At 43.9% G+C, this 23,831-nt stretch overlaps 1 protein-coding gene across 1 annotated transcript in view; it reads right to left on the minus strand.

The window, feature by feature from the left end:
* The window catches only part of ANGPT1 (angiopoietin 1), an 895,759-nt gene that overhangs the window by 407,124 nt on the left and 464,804 nt on the right, over positions 1-23,831 (minus strand). The window contains exon 4 of the mRNA XM_069220619.1: positions 17,634-17,866. Within this exon, the coding sequence (XP_069076720.1) occupies positions 17,634-17,866 (233 nt within the window). The remainder of the gene's footprint in view (positions 1-17,633; positions 17,867-23,831) is intronic.

Raw genomic sequence — 23,831 nt, forward strand, 5'->3', positions numbered from 1 at the left:
TTACAATGCCTCAAATTTGGAAATCTTTAAAGTTGTATTTCTGCCTCACTAAACCGCCTAATGTAATTTGCTTTACATCTCAAGCTACATTGTAGTCAAGGAGAAGTCATCAAAACCAGACCTTTGCCAAGTGTCAAAAACCTCGATTTTTAAACTGTGGTCAATGCGAAAGGTGATATAGGTACCCTCACAGGTGATAGTGTGCTCTACAAATACACATAACGTAACATATGCCGAGAAAAATGCTCATTCTGAATGCAAACGTCTGACTGATCCTAAATCCATCAGTGTCCATCACTGGTCTCTGCAAGATAATCTCGCTTCGATGCACATAATAAGCAATGTTAGAACCTCAATAGGCTTAACAGTATTTCTCAGCACCCAGGTGTATGATAAATGCTCATTAAACTAATGAGCAGTGTTCGTTTAGAAAGATACGATTTGATACTTCTAATTTTATTATTTTAACTACTATATTTAGTCATATCTAAATAGCATTGTTAACATGGCATCTGACATTTTTTTTCATCTGTAGTTGACAAAAACGAGCTAAATCTCTCATAATAATATTAAATAAAGTTCACTAACAACAGGCATCCAAGAACGCTACCATTTAGGAAATTGTGAAATTCATGGTGGTAATCTTGAGACAAAATAACCTTAATGAGTCCATATTGTAATTGCTAGAAAAAATTACCATACATAATTTGAACTAAAAAAAAACACTGCATTTGGGGATGAGGAGGAGGGTTGGACAACCTACTTTGAACAGCACAGAATCTAAAGCAAATAATGAGATGGCAATGACTCTGCAAATGAAAAACACAATTAAGGGGCTATGTTCTTCACCCAGTAACAGAGCACACTAACTATCCTTGATCAGAAAAAAGACAAATTAAGCCAGAGGTTGTGTTTGTATGTAAATTTAGTGCTGTGGTCTATGATACTAATTTAGGTGTAACAGGGTATGGCAAAGCCATTGTACTCCATAGTGACCATCGGTGCTTTGCAAAGAGGAAGAATCACAGTGTTTATGAAAAGTTAAGATTTTACATTCATTCCTATAGGCAAAATCTATATGAAATCCAATTTAATGGCCAGGAACGACTCTTACCTCTCAAACTTTGACCATGCTGCAACCTCCGGAGATTTTTACAGGCCACTGGTTAGAATTTGATATGTTTTCTATATTATACATTATTTTATGATGTTATTTTTCATTTTTTTTGTTTTAAATTTAGGCCCCAAAAATAATCGTTTATTAAATACCCTTACGTTTTTCATTGCCTCTCACTTTCCTTTCTTTTCTAGTCTCAGTCAGTTCTCCCCGTGCACTTCTCTCTTCTTTGGGTATGTCAATGATTCAAGGGAAAGACACCTGAATGCCAATTTTACCCATTCTCGTCCCTCTCTCTCTACCTCCCTCCATCCTTAATGATTAATGCTTCCATACCTTAATGCCACCTTCATGGCATTCGGTTTATGCTAGTAATAGTCTCAGCAGTTCTCTCCTTGAGGCACCATTAGTTTTAAGAAGTGGGTTTAAGGCTCGCCTAATCTCTCTAGAACTTTTGATTGTGGACCAACTGGTTTATGGATCTCTGCTGCGAGTGGGATAGCATATGGAGTCTCACCCATTGTAAGTTCTAATAAAGCCATGTGCATACATGTGCAGCCTGAGTAGGGACGTCTGTAAAAGGTGGAGGGGTGATGTCACTGGTGGTAAAGCCCAGAGAATAGAACCTGATTTCCTATTCATAGCCTTCCTATAGTTTACAAGGGTGGCTATATTTATGTGTAACACTGCTGCACCCCAGAGCTGATTTTCAATCCCATCCCTGATTCTGTCACAATGCCATGGAAAGCACTATTAAGTAATGATCCACTTTGTGACAACTTAGGAAAGGTGCGTGGGAACAACCTGTGCTTTATGTGTGTGTGATCCAGCTTTGGTTACTCTGCAGCCTGATGAGCATGGTAACTGTCATTTTTTCGAGGACATTTTGTGAAGAAATACATATACACTTTCACGAGCTCTGTTCCCTGATATACCTCACCTAACTTTAAAAGCAGACCACCTTCGCTGCTCAGTCTCGATTAGGGTGAGCAGAGGATGGTAGGTCACTAGCGCTCTGTCCGCTTCAGCTATGTATCACCGTTGCTGGTTTTTTTTTCAATGGCGTTTCAAATTTTACCTACCTGGGTCTCTTTGACTTACCGTGCATTATTCATGATGTGTATTTCAATCAGCAGCTGTGCACTAATGTCTGCCTTCGACCCATGAAGCTTGACTTGATTGATTCATAGGGTAATCTGTCTGGCGCACACCTAAAAGCTGTGAGTTCTTAAGCCTCTCAGTGGGGGCACATATGTACAGTGTGTAGTTTTACACTTTGGTCACATATGTCTACCATCATACGATGTCTGTCTATGTGTGTATTTTGGAATTTGTTATGTGATGGCCTGGTGACTGTATAGCACCCCCTATGGCATTTGGATGTTTACTGTAGGAGACACGTGGATCTTGTGAACTGTGCAGAGCGATCTTGATGACGCTTCTATACACCTTATGCTTCAACCTTTTTCCCATGTGTCTTCTTTTTAAGGTTGGACGATCAGTTTCTGATTATTATATCAGGTATCTCCTCTTGGGGAACACCTAAAACTACACTTTGACCCATAGATTATATTTAAAGTGTGGGGTAGGGTATCACTTATCCCTATCTTTATGTTTTGGGCCCTGAAGAAGCACTGTGGATCCTTTCTGGGCCAGTTTGGCACAAAATATGTTGATCTGATTAAACCTAACCAAACTACACTTAGTCAATTGTGGCTACCTGGGCACCTTGCCAAGGAACCTTTACATTAAAATTGACTTTTGATATCTCTTAGACTCTTTAAATCTCTTCTCAATTGTACATACACATTCATTCCACCCCACACTCTTAGGTAACCCTCACACCTATATCTCTCATCATACAGCACCAAACCAAATATCTCTGCTAAAGTGACTGCTCTTAGGACCCGTGAGGCATTGTAGCGCTGGGCCCATGAGGAGTACACCCAATGATGAAGCCTGACATCTTTGGGGATGTGTGAAGGCACTAAGAATGTATCTCATGTTATTGTCCATCATTTTACTTTATTTTTTTCTGATAGTAACATTACCTCCCTTGTTGAATGTAGTATAGTTTTTGGAGCCTGGACACTGGATCTTATCTGGTTACCTGTCCCCCCCAACCTCTTTTTTTACTTTGCACATAACAATGCCCTTCATTTTGCAAGCTTATAAGGCTCTGATCCCACAAAACATTACACTCTTAATGCACTGGTAATGATCAACATGTCTCAATATACATCCAGTCGGTGGCATAATTAGAGACAGCCATGTCACCTGCATATTCACCTATCTGTATGGTTGGGTTATAGTGGCCTATCTGTATTGTAGGATATATATCGACCCGTGCATAGCCCATGTACCAAATCATGCAAAAATTTTGTACTTTGCTGTGTGAGAGTTATAAGCTACTTCAAATTAAATGAATAACAAAATACTTTTATTAAGCAAAACCATCCGTTAACATGTGCATGGAAGTATGCAGCGGAAGACTAGAAGTTTTGTATGCAAATTGACAAGTCAACTGGAGTGAAATACTGTCCCATTTAAGAGGTCATCAGTGCAGTCACGTAGGAGAAAGAAATCCATACATGTATAAAGAGAGTGAACCAGTATACAGAAAGAAAGCCATTCATCTGCATAGAAAGATCGAGAAACAAACTATGTTCCAGTACTGTTTCAAGAATGCCAAAATGTAGGTAAATAAACAAACACACAGAGCACATGCAAACAATTTGATAGCAGTGGACAAATCTTGATAGGGTTAAATAAAACATACTTGGGGCCTGATTTAGAGTTTCACAGGCAGGTTACTCTGTCATAAACCTGGCACATATTTTGTCTGCTGTAATACAAGTGAATTATATCCTATGGGTCTCGTAATATGGTGGATGGAATTACCACCATGTTTCTGATGGACTAAGTTATCCATCAGACTGTAATTCAGGCGTTTAGTCATTCAGATCAAGTGTGGGAAGATTACTCTGAAGAGAGAAAAAGGATTATGGGCTCTAGAAAAACAATGACATTTACAAAAAAAGCTGAGGGTGTGTTGCAAAGGCTGAGATCACTGAAAAGAGGTGATGAAGTAAGACACAAAGCAATAACTTATTTTGAAACACTTTGGGCCTTATTTATACTTTTTGGTGCAAAACTGCACTAAGGCAGTTTTGCCCCAAAAAGTTTTGCACCGGCTTGCACCATTTTTTAGCACCAGCTGGGCACCATATTTATGGAATGGTGCAAGCCGGTGCAAAGGGTAGGCTAGCTTAAAAGAAAAATGACGTTAGGCAGTTTTGAGTCAAAATAAATGATTCTGAGCAGATTAGCATCATTTTTTGACGCTAAGGGGCATATTTATACTCTGTTTGCACTGAATTAGGGTATTTTTTTTTTACTCTAATTCAGTGCAAAACTAACTCCATATTTATACTTTGGTGCTAGACCCGTCTAGCACCAAATTTATGGAGTTAAAGTCATTTTTTGGAAGTGGAAACCTACCTTGCCTTAATGAGATGCAAGGTAAGGCGTTCCTGTGCAAAAAAATGACTCTATGGCCCTAACACCATATTTATACTCCCATGTAAAAATGGTGCAAGGGAGGGAGGAGGGGTCAAAAAATGGGGCAAAGCTTGCTTTGCCCCATTTTTTAAGACCAGGGTCAGGGCAGGCGTTAGGGGACCTGTGGCCCTATTTCCATTGTGGAACACTATGGAATAAGCCCAGAGGTGCCCTCCCTAGGCCCTAGGGGCACCCCCACCCACACTAGAGGGACTGCGAGGATGGGGGACCCCATCCCAGGTAAGTACAGGTAAGTGCATTTTATTTTGGAAAGTGCCATAGGGGGCCCTGAAATGGGCCCCATACATGGCACAGGGTGCAATGGCCATGCCCAGGGGACCCCTGTCCTCTGTGCTGGCCACTGGGGTGGTGGGCATGACTCCTGCCTTTTCTAAGGCAGGAGTCATGTGGCATGGTAGGTTTAGCACCATAAAATGACGCTAATCTGGTTAGAGTAATTTTTTTTTACTCTAACCTGCCTAAAGCCAACTCTAGCCTACCCTTTGCACCGGCTTGCACCATTCCATAAATATGGTGCCCGGCTGGTGCACAGAAATGGTGCAAGCCGGTGCTAAACTTTTTGGTGCAAAACTGAGTTATTGCAGTTTTGCAGCAAAAAGTATAAATAAGGGCCAATATTTTGTAAGTTTGCGCCACTTTTGCGTCATAAAATGACGTTAATGCGGTGCAAAAAAAGTTTAATTCAGGGCCTTGGTGCTAGATGGGTCTAGCACCAAAGTATAAATATGGAGTTAGTTTTGCACCGAATTAGAGTAAAAAAAAATTACACTAATTCGGTGCAAACAGAGAATAAATATGCTGCAGAGTATAAATATGTCCCTAAATATGGCGTTAAGGCCAGAGAGTCATTTTTTGCACGGGAACGCCTACCTTGCATCTCATTAAGGCAAAGTAGGTCTCCACTTTCAAAAAATGACTTTAACTCCATAAATTTGGTGCTAGAGGGGTCTAGCACCAAAGTATAAATTTGGAGTTAGTTTTGCACCGAATTAGAGTAAAAATAAATGACACTAATTTGGTGCAAACAGAGTATAAATATGCCCCTCTATGTAAGTGAAGCTATTATGTCACTCGTAATCACTAATTACTAATGGTGAGGAAATAATTTTATTATTATAGTCTAGTAATGGAGATATAGGAGAACAAGTATGATTGGCTTTGGTTTGTATAGTTTGTAGTATCTATCAATTAACCAATCATTTATATGGTATTGCTGAAGAAGATAGTGCTGGACTACAGTGATGTTTGGGTTGGTTTTATGTATTAAACTGAACCAATTTAGAAATTGTGTTGGGGTGAAATGATTAAGAAGGCAATTCATGATTGGGGAATATTATCATTTTGAATTATCCATTGTAGGTTTTTTATTAGCTTGGCAGACATAAGGAGTGGCAGATTGGCGCAGTGGCTCCTTATACTAGCAAGGAACAGATAGCTGTTTACTGTGTATCAAACCACTGATTGTTCTTTCGAACAGAAAAACTTTGGAGGCAATCCCTAAAAGAGCATTTGCTCCCATGAAACTCCTGGAAATTGATTTTTTCATGCTGGTGTACGACAACAAATTATTTCACAGAGATTGAGAAATCAATATACAGGGTTATGTTTTGCATCATGTTTGACTCTTACAAGCACAATGGCAACAATGCTTTACTTCACCTCTAAAGCTACTAGAGAGACCTACAACCTGAGACTCCAAGAAAGGTTCATATGTTTTTCTCTGGGGATGACATTCAGTGCACAACAGTGTTGCCTTGTGGGCTGAATACAATATTTACTATATTAATAGTTATATGAACTGTAGTTTTTTGTTGTCAATATTTATTAGTAGCACTTAATTTCCATAGTTCATTAAGATCATCCTTATATTTGAACTTGCAATCTAAGAGGATGTCCTCAATACATTTTAGGACTATACATAGAGCCTTGTTAGACAAGCAGTTGATTAAACATCTGTGCAGAGCTCATTTAATCTCTAAAGCTGTTGAATAGGTCAATTTGTGGTCTAACACCAAGTAATAAATTATTGGAGAAAGTGATTACTAATCTGCTGAAGTCCCATGTGGACACCTCTCACGCAGCTGCAACCACAATCTGGTTTTCTGCAGGTTCACAACACTGACATAGTGCTGATGTACTTGACTGATAATCTTCTGGTTGCCATTAACCAGAGTGAAATGGGGATCTTTTATTTGAATCTATTGGTTGATTTTGATAAGGTAGCTCACTAATTGCTTGATCATTGCATTTTTATAACAAGAGGAATTAAAGGAAAATTAAAGGTGTTCCACACTAAAGTTTTGTCTTGCTATTAAACCCCAAAATATAACAGGTTTAATTTGAAGCTTACCAGTTCCAAGCTTCTCTTATCAACTGTGATACGGCAGAGGGCCTTCCTGCATTTCCAATAATTTATGCAGCCACTTGTGAAGCTCACTGAGTCCCAAATCCATGAATACCCCCCATATGCTGATGACACCTCATATTTTATTAAAGACACTCAATTCATTCGCTTTTGATCTCTCCTCTGCTTCTATAGTAACAAGTACAGAGATGGTAACAAATTAATCGGCATCATCTATTATTCATTCCAGTAGCTGCTATGGGACACATTCTGATCATTAAATGTAAAGTAACTCATGGCTGGATTATTGAAACTGACCATGCCTAGGATTCTCCAACAATTTACCTTGCAAGGCCTAGGAATGCCTTTATGTGTTTAGCCTACTGACTAAGTAGAATAGATCATGCCACAAATGCTAGAGAGAGCCTTTCCTGATTTGCGGTAGACAGCAGAGTATGCTTCAAATGTTATGGTCCGCTCTACAAATTCCTGTGTGTGCTTGCCCTCAGCTTCCTAATCAAAAGAATAAACCTTATGTGGTGCCTTGAGTTGTGCACTCAGTAGTTTTAAACCTGTTCTCACTTCTCATTTATAAGATGACCACTATGAGTCAATGTCACTAGGATCTGTTGGTTGTCACACATAGAAATGCCATTCAGGACCATTTTCAGCTAGCATCAGCTATCCTCTGGTTTAAGACTGTTAAATTCCCATCTGTTCAAACTTATTTCATAATGGACAATTGTGCCCTTAGCAGACCAGCACAAGAAGCTGTTAACTGAGATATTGTACTAAATGAACATGCTTAACCATTGATATGACCCACTTGATTTGTACAATGCAAGTGGAATATTTTAATTAATTATTGAAAATGCACTGCTAACTGAAAGGTGTTTCTTGGTGCTCAGCCGAAGAGAATTCTAAGGGGCCAGCTTTATCGTGCCAAGCTCTAGAGGTGGACACCTCATTATAGTAGGACCAGGGTATAAATGTCCTCCTGAAATCAAGGTAGATCATCATACATTCTAGGCCTTGGGAATTAGTCATCATAATCACCTATTGTTTGCAAGCATTACCTAACTTTATTAATGGTTTCGTAAGAGCAATTTAGCAACACTGCTTTTTATTTCATTTTACCAATGTTCACCATTAGTTAGCGCAAACAACATATAGGCACCTATTACGACCAAAGCCTGGTGGGCAGAGGTGCTCTGGGGATTCCACCACCACCCCCTGTCAGTAGGACTCCACCAGCCGTATTATGAGCAATAATACAGCCTGGAGGTGTCCTGCTGGTGGGGCGCTGCTGGTGGTGGAAGCACCCCTTCCTGTTCCCTGACGGATGACCTTCTCCTAGAAGCAGGTAAGGTGATCGTCGGACAGAGGAGGGTGATGGGAGGGTGTTGTGTGTGTGTGTGTGTATGAGTGTGTGGTGTCTGCGTGTGTGCATGAATGTGTGTATGCATGGTTGTATGCGTGTCTGCATGTAAGTGTGAATGCGTGTGGGTATGCAAGTGTGAGTGTTGTGGTGAATGCGTGTTTGTCTGCGTGTGCGTATGCATGTTTGAATGGGTGTGAGTACGCATGTTTGAATGAGTGTGAGTATGTCTGTTTGAATGGGTGTGAGTATGCATGCTTGATTGGGTGTATGAATGTTGAAGTGAATGCATGATGGATGCGTGTGAGAGAATGCATGTATGTAAGTGTAGGTGAATGGGTGTCTGTGTGTATGTATGCGGGGAGGGGGCTGGGAGGCGGGAGCACTGTGGGTGAAGGGGGGATCTAGTGCTTGCTGGGGGTGTGGAGGAGTCGGCTACTGGTGACAAATTCCCTGTCACCGGTAGCCTTTCCACCATGGTTTTCATTGAGGTGTCTGGTGGTCTTATGCTTGCAGAGGAATGGCAATCAGCACCCACAGTGGCTCACAGGGAACCGCACTGAAGAGGCCTTGATGGTAGATGGGCTGGGTGCAGCAGACTGCATCTCAATTTTTCTCTGACCAGAGTGAGAGCATTTCAGAAGTCTTGATTTTACTAAAGTAGTCCCCAAAGATGAGTAAATGTTTGCCATTAAATAAATTGTTGGTGATGATACTTCATCAAACATAGGGTATTGACTGTAGATGATAAGCTCTTCCTAGGCTAGCGGGGCACAGATTGCCTATACATTTACTTTCATTGTATTCTACCACATCCCTTGTCATTAGGGTAGAATAGTGTGGTTACTACTTCTGAAGGCTGTGTGCCCGCATGTCCCATCTATTCAGGCTTTGACTTCTGTGACATAAACTGAAATTTGCTCTAATGCCATCTAGTCTAAAAGGTGCATCTAGCAATCATGCTCCAATGGCAGAAGCTTAAGAGGCTTACAGACAGCCGTTTTCTGCATAAGTCTGAGATCTAGTATCACCTTCTGCAAATGTTTTTGATGTATTTTTGCTAACCTTTCCATAATCAGCCGCATAATATAATGAGCACAGAAGTAAAACTATAAAATTACAGCAAAAATTATATTTTTCATTAAACTGTTTTTCATTAAATGTGCTAAACGTACCTTGTTGTAGTCAACACAATCGGCTTTTTACCACACCCAAGTGTCATCAATTCCCACTAACTAATGGTTGTCAACGCATTGCCGCCTCCATTTCAGATGGTTGAAAGCTGATTTCAGAATACTAGAAATGTACATCTAGAAGTCTAGTCAAAAGAATATTCTGGAGCGTGTAAATTAGTACTCTTTTAATGTTAATTTCTTTACACTTCTATGTGTTTGTTATTTAGCTCCAAACATATAAACTTGGAATACAAGTAGAATTCAGGTTAAAATCGTATGCAATAAACACAAATACAATGGACTGAACCTTTTTTTCTAATAACGGGGTAGACATTTTGGGGCCTTTTCACAAAGGCATGTAAGAATACGTAAAAGATTACTCATGTAGCACTACTTCCTGTAGTCATAAACACATTTGTAAATCAAAATCTCAAATAAAACTAAGAAGATGAAATGGAATGTATCAGGATGTCCAGGAAGTCATATTCTCAGACCATTTCTAGGGACTACCGTTTTTTTATTTAGAAATATAAATATTTCAACATTTATATGGCTCACCCACCAGCAGAGTGATTTACATTCTTTACTCAACAGATACCGAAAGGGAGGTAAATTCCAAACATGTGTGAAATGTTTTCACTAACATCTTCCCTAGATCTGGCAGAAAGCTCAAACAGTGATTGTTTTCTTTCCTAGCGACACTGTCACATTATCTTTATTTAAAATGTGTTCACCCCTTGTTATTAAGTCTGGACTTAACAAGCCAACATGCTTTAAAAATCACTCTGGCTTTCTGGATGACGAAAAATGCAAATAATCTCCACGGAAATACATTTGTGTGCGTTTTCTTCAAAGATAATCACTACCCATATCTTGAAAACGTTACTGTATTTTAGCATTTGGTGGGTTGCAGACCCCAGTCCTACAATGAAAACCTTAAAATAATATAAATCCAAATATTTGTAGCTACCACCTAACTGTGCAATTCAGCCATAATGATACCAATATCCTTCTTCCCCTGTCTTAGGTTGTAAGCAGGGGACAGTGAGTAATAAAGGATTTCAATTGATCGGAGGTCAATTATGCGGCTTTAAGATGGGAGAGAGATTTTATTATTAGAAACTTGTAGCAGGTCCAGACTACACATTTTTCTCCATCTGCTTTGTGTTTCTAAAGGAACGGAGACCGTAGCTTACAAGATATTTCATAACTGGGCTTGGATATTGCTATTGAGCAGGAACTGTGAAGGAACTTTTCACTTTCCATGAGGAACATCGCTGAGAAGCAAACACCATGGAAGGGGAATGGTCAAGGCAGGATGTTGCAGTCGACCAGTGGGTGTCCTTGAGATAATTAGCAAGCAGATTTGGACATTGAAAATGGTATAGTTGGAAAATAATAACCCACATTTTGAAATGTGTACAATTTCACACAACGTCCAGTTTACACAAGTTTAAATAACATACTCAAATAGTCACATTTATCAGTACAAATTCAACAGAACGTGAATTTCCCTGTCAAATAAATTTATTCGAACATACCATTATGTCCTCAACCCTATTTCCCGTCCCAAATACTATACATATGAGGTGTTCCACCTTTACTCAGGCACATGTTCCCTAGCCATAACAAATCAAAAAGATTTGTGTGCAAAGCCCCTCCAACCCCCGCTCCCCCAATCTCCAATCACCCTTCACCAGTTCTGGTTATAAAAGGGCAAGGCAGGGAGCCCAGAAGACATCCTGTTTTTTATTTCTGTTCAACTTGATGTCTATGCCGTGTCAGTCAAAGGTTCACCCTAGAAGGCCGAGCCTCTTGGGGTTGACTGTATTTTTATTTCTTATTTGCTTGCTTCACTGCTTGGTGCTGTGATGGGCACTGTGCCTAGGGTTGTGATTCTTTCCCTGGCTATCTCCCCAGGTTTTTGGGCTGGATGGGCTTTCCTGTAGTGGGGCTTTTTCAATTGTGAACATAGCCTTGGGATGTTTGGGCTTACCTGTTGTGTGCCCTGTGCAGTGTGTGTCCTCCTTGTCTTGGACTAAGGGGCAGCTGCTGTGATTTACTCAGCATTCTTTTCTCCACCACGCGCTTCCTCCTGCTGATTCACACGGTGGTTTGGCAGCTGGTTTTTGTCCTTCCTGCCGATCGTAGAGTCTGGGGCAGCCAGGTCGTCCGGCGCCCATTTCTGCAGAAGGCGGTACACATGCCTTACTGTTGATGGCATTCTGATGCCGGTTGGCCGAGTGTCTCTTTGGTTGACTGATAGCTGCCGTATTCTGCTTCCTTGTGTGGCAGGTCATTACTGCAGCTCTTATGATGGATTTTGGCTGCTTTTCACTGTGGGCCTATTTTGCCTGGGTCTGTAGCTTAGAGGGTTGACTTATGTGTGCTTCAGCTCTCCCTGCAGACATTGGTTAGGTTTACATGTTTCTTTCTGCACTTTTCTTTTGATTTCATTTTGGTAAGCTATAGATATGTTTTTTAAAAAAAATCCCAGAGAAAATAAGTTAATTTTAATTACTTAATTTGTTTGTTAATTTATTTCCTTGGATTTTTTCTGCACCCCTTTTGCACATGGATGGTGTATTGTGCTGTGTTTCATGTTTTGCACTTGTTTGTGTCTTGGGGCCTCAGTTCTTCTATCAGAGGGGTCCTTTTTTGGCCTTATTTGCTGGGTCCTGCTGCTTCTTGGTGTCAGTTCATCATGGGGCACAGGAAACAGTCAGCTAAGGTTCATCATTGCTCCTGTGCCTCTCAGGATGGGAGTAAACACCACAAGTCTGCGGTTTCTCTTCCTAGGTCATCCCAAAGTATGGATCTTTCTGATGATCAATTCTAGGTGTTGTTGTCCTCCATCTCTGTGTTTTTTTTCTCTAGGACTTGGGTGGCTCTCGCTACTCTCCTTCTTCTCCTTCGTGGGTGGTGGGTTCCTGAAAGGGCTGATATGCCTAAATTTTGGATGAGCCTTATTCCTCTGGCCAAAGGCAATCTTGAGTTCCCATCCTCTCTGATGATTGACCCCCTGCTTTCTCATCTGGCTGGCCATCCTTCTATTATGTCGGAGGATGTCCCCGTTTCCAGTTTTTTTTTTATTGTTGAGTGGAGGCTTCTTTGAAGAAATGTTACACCATGCCCGTCGGGCTGCCATTTATTCTGTTGCTGCCTCTCAGTCCTAGGTTGAAGATTTCCATTCTTGGACGGAGGTGATCCAGACTGGGGTGGAATGATCCTCTCTTTTTTTCTTCTATGGAGACTCCGGCTAAATTTCTGGCTGATTTTTCCTGTGATGTGTTGAGAGCTTCTGCTTCAGCCATGACCTTTTCCGTTTCTGCCCACCGTCATGTCTATCTCCACAGAGTCTTTAAGAATCAGAAGCATGCCCAGGTTTTTAGTTGTCACTCCTGGCCTACCATCTCTCGGAAGGCTCCAGCTGAGAAGCGCACAAGGGGTTACTCTAGATGGTTTTAGTCAAGGCCTAAGCGGCCTGCATCCTTTCCTGCTCGCTCCATTTCCGAACCTCAGCCTCCCCCTGCTCCTAGAGATGGGAAGCATTCTTGCCTATTCCTCCCTCCTGGTGGGGGGTCATCTGGTCTTTTTTCATTCCAACTTGGCAAAGACATGATTCAGATGTCTGGGTTCTACAGATCATCTCAGATGGTTACTCCCTCGACTTTGTCTCCTGTCCTCCCCATACGAGCATCATTGACTGCCTCATCCAATCTTCCTGTGCTGTCCCAAGAGATTGCAGACTTATTCCTGTGGGGCAGCGAGGGAAGGGGTGCTACTCTCTGTTCTTCCTATTTCCGAGACCTGCGGGGAAGGCCAGGCTCATTTTCAATTTCAGATATTTGAACTTGTTTTTGAAGAAACCTCACTTCACGTAGGTCACTCTACAGTGCATTATTCCCCTCATTCGCCCAGGCGAATGGCTGGCCTCATTGGACTTGAGGAATGCTTGCCTCTTGCTCTGTCCCATCAGCGGTTCCTTTGCTTTTGTGTAGATGCTGTCCACTGGCAGATTCAGGTCCTCCCCTTCAGTCTCGCCTTGTCTCTCAGGGTGTTCACCATGGTGATGGCCCCTTTGGTGGCTTATTTTTCAGTCTTGGAGTGATGATTCATCTCTACCTGGACAACAGGCTCCTTCATCATCCAGTGCTGTCCGTCCTCCAATCTCAGATTGTGCTGGTATGCCAGACTCTGGAGGACTTTGGCCTGCTTGTCAACTGGGAGTAGTCACATCTTACTCCTACACAGGATTTGCAGTTCATCTGGGCACGTTTTCAGATGGCAGAGGCTTGGTCAGCCTTCCTCTGGACAGGGAGCAGTGGTTGCGCAATCTCCTTCTGGATCTAGGCACAAGGGATCTGGCACCTACCCAAGACTGGCTACGTCTTCAGGGTCACATGGCAGGTTGCCTTTGATGTTCCATGAATTTGTCTCATGCTGCATTATGGTTTGCATTTTTTCTGTCTTTCTTTTTCTTTCAGGGTCACATGGCAGATTGTCTTTGATGTTCCCTGTTTTTGTCTCATGCTGCATTATGGTTTGCATTATTTCTTGTGTCTTTGTCAGCTCGTGGGCTCAGCTGCACTTGGGGTCCTCTGATTCACCATCTGCTGTCACATTAGGTGCTTTGTCTGCATCTGCTGGACTTTATGGTGCCTATGTGACTCCCAAAGCATCTGGCACTTGCTGCAGTGGTGGCTCAATCCCATCCATTTGGCCTGGGGCATGTCTGTGGCATTGCCCCCTCCCAAGGTGGTTACCATGGATACCAGCAGTCTAGTTTGGGGGCTACTCTGTGGCACCCTTTCTGTTCAGGGACGGTGGCCTCCTCGGAGGCTCTCCTCGAGTTGGAGGGAATTGAAGGTGGTCTTGCTGGCTCTGAATTGTTTTTATTCCTTGCAGTAGTACCAGGTGGTGCTGGTGAGAACAGACAACACTGTAGCCAACTCCTTTGTTAATAGGCAGCCCGGGACGGGTTCTCGGCCTTGGCCTCTCTTGCATTTCAGGTGGGGAGTTGGGCATAATCTCACCTTCTTTCCCTCTCAGCCACGTATATTCGGGGGCAGGACAATGTTTGGGCAGGCATGCTTAGTCGAGGTTTTCCTTGTTCCCTAGATTTCTGTCTGGCTCCAGATATTTTCGCCCAGATTTGCCACAATTGGGCACTCCTCAGATTGTCTTTTTGGCACCCGCGGCCACTTCCCTCCTTCCCCAATTCTTTTTTCCAAGTCCCCAGAACATGGTTGCTGGACGGTGGATGCTTCCCTTCCCACCCTTGACTGCGGCTGCTTCTGTGTGCCTTTTCTCTGTTCCCTCTTATACCCCTGCTATTGGCCAGGTTTTGCAAGGAGTCAATTTCTCTCATTTTAGTGGCATCCTTTTGGCCTTGGATGGGTTGGTTTCCTCTGCTGCATCTGATGTCGGCAGCACCAGTATGGATTCTCCCCTTCTACCCTTGTCCTGTTTGGATGCCCATTCTTCCCCCCCATCCACTTGCCTCCGTTTGTATTTGATGGTTTGGCTTTTGAGAAGAGGGGTTTGATGTTGCATGGTCTTTCCTCTCCTGTGGCTGTTTCCATTCAGAGCTCTTAAAGTTGTTCCACCAGGAAGGCGTATGCTCATCATTAGTCTTCCTTTGTTCAGTGGTGCATGGATAGGTCTTTATAACCTGTCTCATGTCCTGCCTCTTCGGGCCTTCAATTCTTTCAGGTTAGTTTCCAGAAGGTATTGGCTGTTTCTCAATTGAGGGTCCAATGGGCAGCTCCTTCCTTTGGGTTCCCATCTTCTTAAGGGTTTTTCTTTACTGAAGCCTCAGGTTCGTCTTGTGGTTCCTCCTTGGGACTTGCCTCTGGTTCTTGGGGCCCTTCAGTCTCCTCCATTTGAGCTCCTGGACACTCTGGGTTTGAAGTTTCTTTCCTTGAAAAAGTGTTTTCTCGTGGCCATCGCTTCAGCTCGGATATTGGGTGTACTGGAGTCTTTGTCGATTTGACCTCCCTATTTGCAGGTATTTTTTGATTGGCTGGTTCTTTGCTTGGGTCCTAGCTTCCTTTCCAAGGTTATCGCCACATTTTACCCTTACCTGGAGATAATGCTGCCTTCTTTTTCTTCAGATCCCCCTACTCCTGAGGAGGTGGTCTTACACTGTTTGGATGTGTTGCAGGCAGTGTCCATCTATCTCTCTTGCACCCTGGGTTTTCGTCAATGCGAGACCTCCTATGTGAACTTTGGCATGTTTCATCATGGCCTGATAGCTTCTACACCCATTTTGAGTCGATGGGTTGGCTCTTCAATTTCCTTGGCTTATGATTCTCAGAATGTCTGTTTCCTGGGTGGTGTGCAGGGTCGGTCTACATGGGGCATGGTGGCTTCCCGGGCAGAGGCTCAGGGGGTTTCTCTGTTAGCCATCTGTCAGGCTGCGATTTGGGCTACTCTCTCTACCTTTGTCTCCTATTACAGGTTGGATGTTCAGGAGTCTTTGTCTTTTGGGTCTCAAGTTTTGGCTACTATTGCTCGTTGATCACCTTGGTCTCCTGTATGGTGCCTTCTTGTCTGCAATAAATATTGTTTCTTCAGTATCCCGAGTTTGTGGCATTTGCTTTTTTAGGGATCAGGTTGTTCTGAGTTTGCTTTGGTATAGCCTCAAATGTGTAGGTATTGGGACAAGAAATAGGGTGGAGGAGGTGATGAATTTATTACTTACCAGTAAATTTAATTACTCCGAATACACTGTTTCCCGTACCAATACTTAAGTCCCACCCTCCTTGTCACTTCCCGGATCACAACCTGTTCCCTTTGTTTCTTGGTCTTGGGGATGTACAGGATGTCTTTTGGGCTCCATGCCCTTTTATAACCAGAACTGGTGAAGGTTGACTGGAGATTTGGGGCTAGGGGTTAGGAGAAGCTTTGCACAAAAATCTTTTTGATTGGTTATGGCTAGGGCACGGGCCTGAGTAGAGGTGGAACACCTCTTATGTGTAAGTATTGGTACGAGAAACAGGGTATTTGGAGTAATGAGAATTACCAGTAAGTAAATAATGAATTACATTAGGATGGTTTTGTTTTACATGTGAGTAAATATCTTTGCAGGGGAGGTTTGTAGGGCTTCCAGGTTGGAGCACACTCACAAACCTTCAAGTTTATGGGCAAACAGAGAACATGTAGAAATTCGCTTCTGTTAAGGGGAGAAATAAGTCTGTTTTCAAGCACAAACTCCTGGAAATCTTTGTGAGTTCCAAGAGAAAGAATAATCCATTAAGAGCAAATTTTAGTCTATGTAAATTAGATGGACAGAGACCTTCATTAAGGAATGTTGTTGGAGTTTTGGGTGTAAACAAGCTTAACTTTGGAATAATTACAGAATCACGTCATAAACATATCTCTCGAATTACATTTTGTCCTACTTTTGTAAAATTGTGTGACGTTACAGAACTTTACAATTAATGGATTCATCACAGCCAGATGGGCATGCCCTAACTAGGATTTATGTATATTACATGGCCTATTATCTGTGAGGAAATGTCACCATAAACCTTGCTACTGAAATTATGTTGCATAAATGCATCTGACAATATTCTCACATACATTTACAAGCATCTTTATTCAATAATTTAGTCATGCAATCAAAGCAGCTCACATTGAAAAGGCATACTTACCTTTTCATATGTCAGCGTCATACATCCTTACTAGCCAATTAAAGCACTACAAACAACTACTTTAAAACAGCAAAACTAAAGCTAGGTTAACAATTTGATACATTATCAAGTGGATTATTCTTGTGGCCATGCCCATCTGCCTCTCAGACTTTGGAAAATTCACCCATTATTGATATGGAGCGTTTGTATGTACATATGATGGAAACAAAACATTACTAATTTACTGTTCTCTGCTGCCGAGTATGGAACTAACTCATTTTCACATTTTGCTGAATTTGTGGAATTAGGATTAAATTACAGTATTTGTGATAAAGTCTTTGCCATCCATTCTGTTGTTATAGTAGTTATATAACTAAAAGTTTACTATTAAGTTCCTTACCTCCATCTTTGGAGCAAAGGTTGATCAAACTGTGAACTGTATCCATTAACTCGAGCTGTTGCTTCTGCAAGACACTGTTGTTATTAGTTGCCTTAGTTAATTGCTTCTCCAGCTCTTGTATAATTGAGGTTTGGCGGTAGACTAATTCTTGAAGGTTTTCTTTCTCATCCTTTAAAGCGCCCAGTTCTTCCTTGTGTCTTTCTTCCATTTCTAGTATTTTATGTTCCAATAAGCTGCAAAAAGCACAGAGAGAATTTATGCAATTAACCAGGTGACGATGGGATTGGAATTCATGCAAAAGATCGTGATAAGAGAATGTACATATTATATTACTCCTGTGGTGTGCTCCATCCTCATGCTCTGCTATTTATCACTGCAAGTTATGGAGGGGGAGCACTAGGCTAATTAATACACACAATATACGTTATGCAGTGGCTTTTGCAGTCAAATTTAGGGGCACAGGTTTAAGTCTTGCTATATATTCTTCAGAGTTCATGTCTGTAGGAAGTTGGCTCTGTATGTGCTATTTCAAAGTAAGGAATAGCATGCACAGAGTCCAAGGGTTCCCCTTAGAGGTAAAATAGTGGTAAAAAGAGATAATACTAATGCTCTATTTTGTGGTAGTGTGGTCGAGCAGTAGGCTTATCCAAGGAGTAGTGTTAAGCATTTGTTGTACATACACAGACAATAAATGAGGTACACACACTCAGAGACAAATCCAGCCAATAGGTTTTTATATAGAAAAATATCTTTTCTTAGTTTATTTTAAGAACCACAGGTTCAAATTCTACATGTAATATCTCATTCGAAAGGTATTGCAGGTAAGTACTTTAGGAACTTCAAATCATCAAAATTGCATGTATACTTTTCAAGTTATTCACAAATAGCTGTTTTAAAAGTGGACACAGTGCAATTTTCACAGTTCCTAGGGGAGGTAAGTATTTGTTAGTTTTACCAGGTAAGTAAGACACTTACAGGGTTCAGTTCTTGGTCCAAGGTAGCCCACCGTTGGGGGTTCAGAGCAACCCCAAAGTCACCACACCAGCAGCTCAGGGCCGGTCAGGTGCAGAGTTCAAAGTGGTGCCCAAAACGCATAGGCTAGAATGGAGAGAAGGGGGTGCCCCGGTTCCGGTCTGCTTGCAGGTAAGTACCCGCGTCTTCGGAGGGCAGACCAGGGGGGTTTTGTAGGGCACCGGGGGGGACACAAGCCCACACAGAAATTTCACCCTCAGCAGCGCGGGGGCGGCCGGGTGCAGTGTAGAAACAAGCGTCGGGTTTGCAATGTTAGTCTATGAGAGATCTCGGGATCTCTTCAGCGCTGCAGGCAGGCAAGGGGGGGATTCCTCGGGGAAACCTCCACTTGGGTAAGGGAGAGGGACTCCTGGGGGTCACTTCTCCAGTGAAAGTCCGGTCCTTCGGGTCCTGGGGGCTGCGGATGCAGGGTCTCTCCCAGGCGTCGGGACTTTAGGTTCAAGGAGTCGCGGTCAGGGGAAGCCTCGGGATTCCCTCTGCAGGCGGCGCTGTGGGGGCTCAGGGGGGACAGGTTTTGGTACTCACAGTATCAGAGTAGTCCTGGGGTCCCTCCTGAGGCGTCGGATCTCCACCAGCCGAGTCGGGGTCGCCGGGTGCAGTGTTGCAAGTCTCACGCTTCTTGCGGGGAGCTTGCAGGGTTCTTTAAAGCTGCTGGAAACAAAGTTGCAGCTTTTCTTGGAGCAGGTCCGCTGTCCTCGGGAGTTTCTTGTCTTTTCGAAGCAGGGGCAGTCCTCAGAGGATGTCGAGGTCGCTGGTCCCTTTGGAAGGCGTCGCTGGAGCAGGATCTTTGGAAGGCAGGAGACAGGCCGGTGAGTTTCTGGAGCCAAGGCAGTTGTCGTCTTCTGGTCTTCCGCTGCAGGGGTTTTCAGCTGGGCAGTCCTTCTTCTTGTAGTTGCAGGAATCTAATTTTCTAGGGTTCAGGGTAGCCCTTAAATACTAAATTTAAGGGCGTGTTTAGGTCTGGGGGGTTAGTAGCCAATGGCTACTAGCCCTGAGGGTGGGTACACCCTCTTTGTGCCTCCTCCCAAGGGGAGGGGGTCACAATCCTAACCCTATTGGGGGAATCCTCCATCTGCAAGATGGAGGATTTCTAAAAGTTAGAGTCACCTCAGCTCAGGACACCTTAGGGGCTGTCCTGACTGGTCAGTGACTCCTCCTTGTTTTTCTCATTATCTTCTCCGGCCTTGCCGCCAAAAGTGGGGCCTGGCCGGAGGGGGCGGGCAACTCCACTAGCTGGAGTGTCCTGCTGGGTTGGCACAAAGGAGGTGAGCCTTTGAGGCTCACCGCCAGGTGTGACAATTCCTGCCTGGGGGAGGTGTTAGCATCTCCACCCAGTGCAGGCTTTGTTACTGGCCTCAGAGTGACAAAGGCACTCTCCCCATGGGGCCAGCAACATGTCTCGGTTTGTGGCAGGCTGCTAGAACTAGTCAGCCTACACAGATAGTCGGTTAAGTTTCAGGGGGCACCTCTAAGGTGCCCTCTGGGGTGTATTTTACAATAAAATGTACACTGGCATCAGTGTGCATTTATTGTGCTGAGAAGTTTGATACCAAACTTCCCAGTTTTCAGTGTAGCCATTATGGTGCTGTGGAGTTCGTGTTTGACAAACTCCCAGACCATATACTCTTATGGCTACCCTGCACTTACAATGTCTAAGGTTTTGTTTAGACACTGTAGGGGTACCATGCTCATGCACTGGTACCCTCACCTATGGTATAGTGCACCCTGCCTTAGGGCTGTAAGGCCTGCTAGAGGGGTGTCTTACCTATACTGCATAGGCAGTGAGAGGCTGGCATGGCACCCTGAGGGGAGTGCCATGTCGACTTACTCGTCTTGTTCTCACTAGCACACACAAGCTGGCAAGCAGTGTGTCTGTGCTGAGTGAGAGGTCTCCAGGGTGGCATAAGACATGCTGCAGCCCTTAGAGACCTTCCTTGGCATCAGGGCCCTTGGTACTAGAAGTACCAGTTACAAGGGACTTATCTGGATGTCAGGGTCTGCCAATTGTGGATACAAAAGTACAGGTTAGGGAAAGAACACTGGTGCTGGGGCCTGGTTAGCAGGCCTCAGCACACTTTCAATTGTAAACATAGCATCAGCAAAGGCAAAAAAGTCAGGGGGCAACCATGCCAAGGAGGCATTTCCTTACACAACCCCCCCCCAAACGAAAGAGGATGAGACTAACCTTTCCCAAGAGAGTCTTCATTTTCTAAGTGGAAGAACCTGGAAAGGCCATCTGCATTGGCATGGGCAGTCCCAGGTCTGTGTTCCACTATAAAGTCCATTCCCTGTAGGGAGATGGACCACCTCAACAGTTTAGGATTTTCACCTTTCATTTGCATCAGCCATTTGAGAGGTCTGTGGTCAGTTTGAACTAGGAAGTGAGTCCCAAAGAGGTATGGTCTCAGCTTCTTCAGGGACCAAACCACAGCAAAGGCCTCCCTCTCAATGGCACTCCAACGCTGCTCCCTGGGGAGTAACCTCCTGCTAATGAAAGCAACAGGCTGGTCAAGGCCATCATCATTTGTTTGGGACAAAACTGCCCCTATCCCATGTTCAGAGGCATCAGTCTGCACAATGAACTGCTTAGAATAATCTGGAGCTTTGAGAACTGGTGCTGAGCACATTGCCTGTTTCAGGGTGTCAAAGGCCTGTTGGCATTCCACAGTCCAGTTTACTTTCTTGGGCATTTTCTTGGAGGTGAGTTCAGTGAGGGCTGTCACAATGGATCCATATCCCTTCACAAACCTCCTGTAATACCCAGTCAAGCCAAGGAATGCCCTGACTTGAGTCTGGGTTTTTGGAGCTACCCAGTCCAGAATAGTCTGGATCTTGGGTTGGAGTGGCTGAACTTGGCCTCCACCTACAAGGTGGCCCAAGTAAACCACAGTTCCCTGCCCTATCTGGCATTTGGATGCCTTGATAGAGAGGCCTGCAGATTGCAGAGCCTTCAAAACCTTCCTCAGGTGGACCAGGTGATCCTGCCAGGTGGAGCTAAAGACAGCAATATCATCAAGATAAGCTGTGCTAAAGGACTCCAAGCCAGCAAGGACTTGATTCACCAACCTTTGGAAGGTGGCAGGGGCATTCTTTAAACCAAAGGGCATAACAGTAAACTGATAATGCCCATCAGGTGTGGAGAATGCTGTCTTTTCTTTTGCTCCAGGTGCCATTTTTATTTGCCAGTACCCTGCTGTCAAGTCAAAGGTACTTAGAAATTTGGCAGCACCTAATTTATCAATGAGCTCATCAGCTCTTGGAATTGGATGGGCATCTGTCTTGGTGACAGAATTGAGCCCTCTGTAGTCCACACAAAACCTCATCTCTTTCTTTCCATCTTTGGTGTGAGGTTTGGGGACTAAGACCACTGGGCTAGCCCAGGGGCTGTCAGAGCGCTCAATTACTCCCAATTCCAGCATCTTGTGGACTTCCACCTTGATGCTTTCTTTAACATGGTCAGATTGTCTAAAGATTTTGTTCTTGACAGGCATGCTGTCTCCTGTGTCCACATCATGGGTACACAGGTGTGTCTGACCAGGGGTTAAGGAGAAGAGTTCAGGAAACTGTTGTAGGACTCTCCTACAATCAGCTTGCTGTTGGCCAGAGAGGGTGTCTGAGTAGATCACTCCATCTACTGTACCATCTTTTGGGTCTGATGACAGAAGATCAGGGAGAGGTTCACTCTCTGCCTCCTGATCCTCATCTGTTACCATCAACAGATTGACATCAGCCCTGTCGTGGAAGAGCTTAAGGCGGTTTACATGGATCACCCTCTTGGGGCTCCTGCTTGTGCCCAGGTCCACCAAGTAGGTGACCTGACTCTTCCTCTCCAGTACTGGGTAAGGGCCACTCCATTTGTCCTGGAGTGCCCTGGGAGCCACAGGCTCCAGAACCCAGACTTTCTGCCCTGGTTGGAACTCAACCAGTGCAGCCTTTTGGTCATACCAAAACTTCTGGAGCTGTTGGCTGGCCTCAAGGTTTTTGGTTGCCTTTTCCATGTACTCTGCCATTCTAGAGCGAAGGCCAAGTACATAGTCCACTATGTCTTGTTTTGGCTCATGGAGAGGTCTCTCCCAGCCTTCTTTAACAAGAGCAAGTGGTCCCCTTACAGGATGACCAAACAGAAGTTCAAAGGGTGAGAATCCTACTCCCTTCTGTGGCACCTCTCTGTAAGCGAAAAGCAGACATGGCAAGAGGACATCCCATCTCCTTTTGAGCTTTTCTGGGAGCCCCATGATCATGCCTTTTAATGTCTTGTTGAATCTCTCAACCAAGCCATTAGTTTGTGGATGGTATGGTGTAGTGAATTTATAAGTCACTCCACACTCATTCCACATGTGCTTTAGGTATGCTGACATGAAGTTGGTACCTCTGTCAGACACCACCTCCTTAGGAAAACCCACTCTGGTAAAGATACCAATGAGGGCCTTGGCTACTGCAGGGGCAGTAGTCGACCTATGGGGAATAGCTTCAGGATACCTGGTAGCATGATCCACTACTACCAGGATATACATATTTCCTGAGGCTGTGGGAGGTTCTAGTGGACCAACTATGTCCACACCCACTCTTTCAAAGGGAACCCCCACCACTGGAAGTGGAATGAGGGGGGCCTTTGGATGCCCACCTGTCTTACCACTGGCTTGACAGGTGGGGCAGGAGAGGCAAAACTCCTTAACCATGTTGGACATATTGGGCCAGTAGAAGTGGTTGACTAACCTCTCCCACGTCTTGGTTTGCCCCAAATGTCCAGCAAGGGGAATGTCATGGGCCAATGTTAGGATGAACTTCCTGAACAGCTGAGGCACTACCACTCTCCTAGTGGCACCAGGTTTGGGGTCTCTGGCCTCAGTGTACAGGAGTCCATCTTCCCAATAGACCCTATGCGTTCCATTTTTCTTGCCTTTGGACTCTTCAGCAGCTTGCTGCCTAAGGCCTTCAAGAGAGGGACAGGTTTCTTGTCCCTTACACAGCTCCTCCCTTGAGGGTCCCCCTGGGCCTAAGAGCTCAACCTGATAAGGTTCAAGCTCCAAAGGCTCAGTTCCCTCAGAGGGCAGAACTTCTTCCTGAGAAGAGAGGTTCCCTTTCTTTTGCTGTGTTGTAGTTGGTTTCCCAACTGACTTTCCTGTTCTCTTGGTAGGCTGGGCCATTCTTCCAGACTCCAGCTCT

Source organism: Pleurodeles waltl, chromosome 2_2, assembly GCF_031143425.1.
Source record: "Pleurodeles waltl isolate 20211129_DDA chromosome 2_2, aPleWal1.hap1.20221129, whole genome shotgun sequence".
Lineage (NCBI taxonomy): Eukaryota > Metazoa > Chordata > Amphibia > Caudata > Salamandridae > Pleurodeles > Pleurodeles waltl.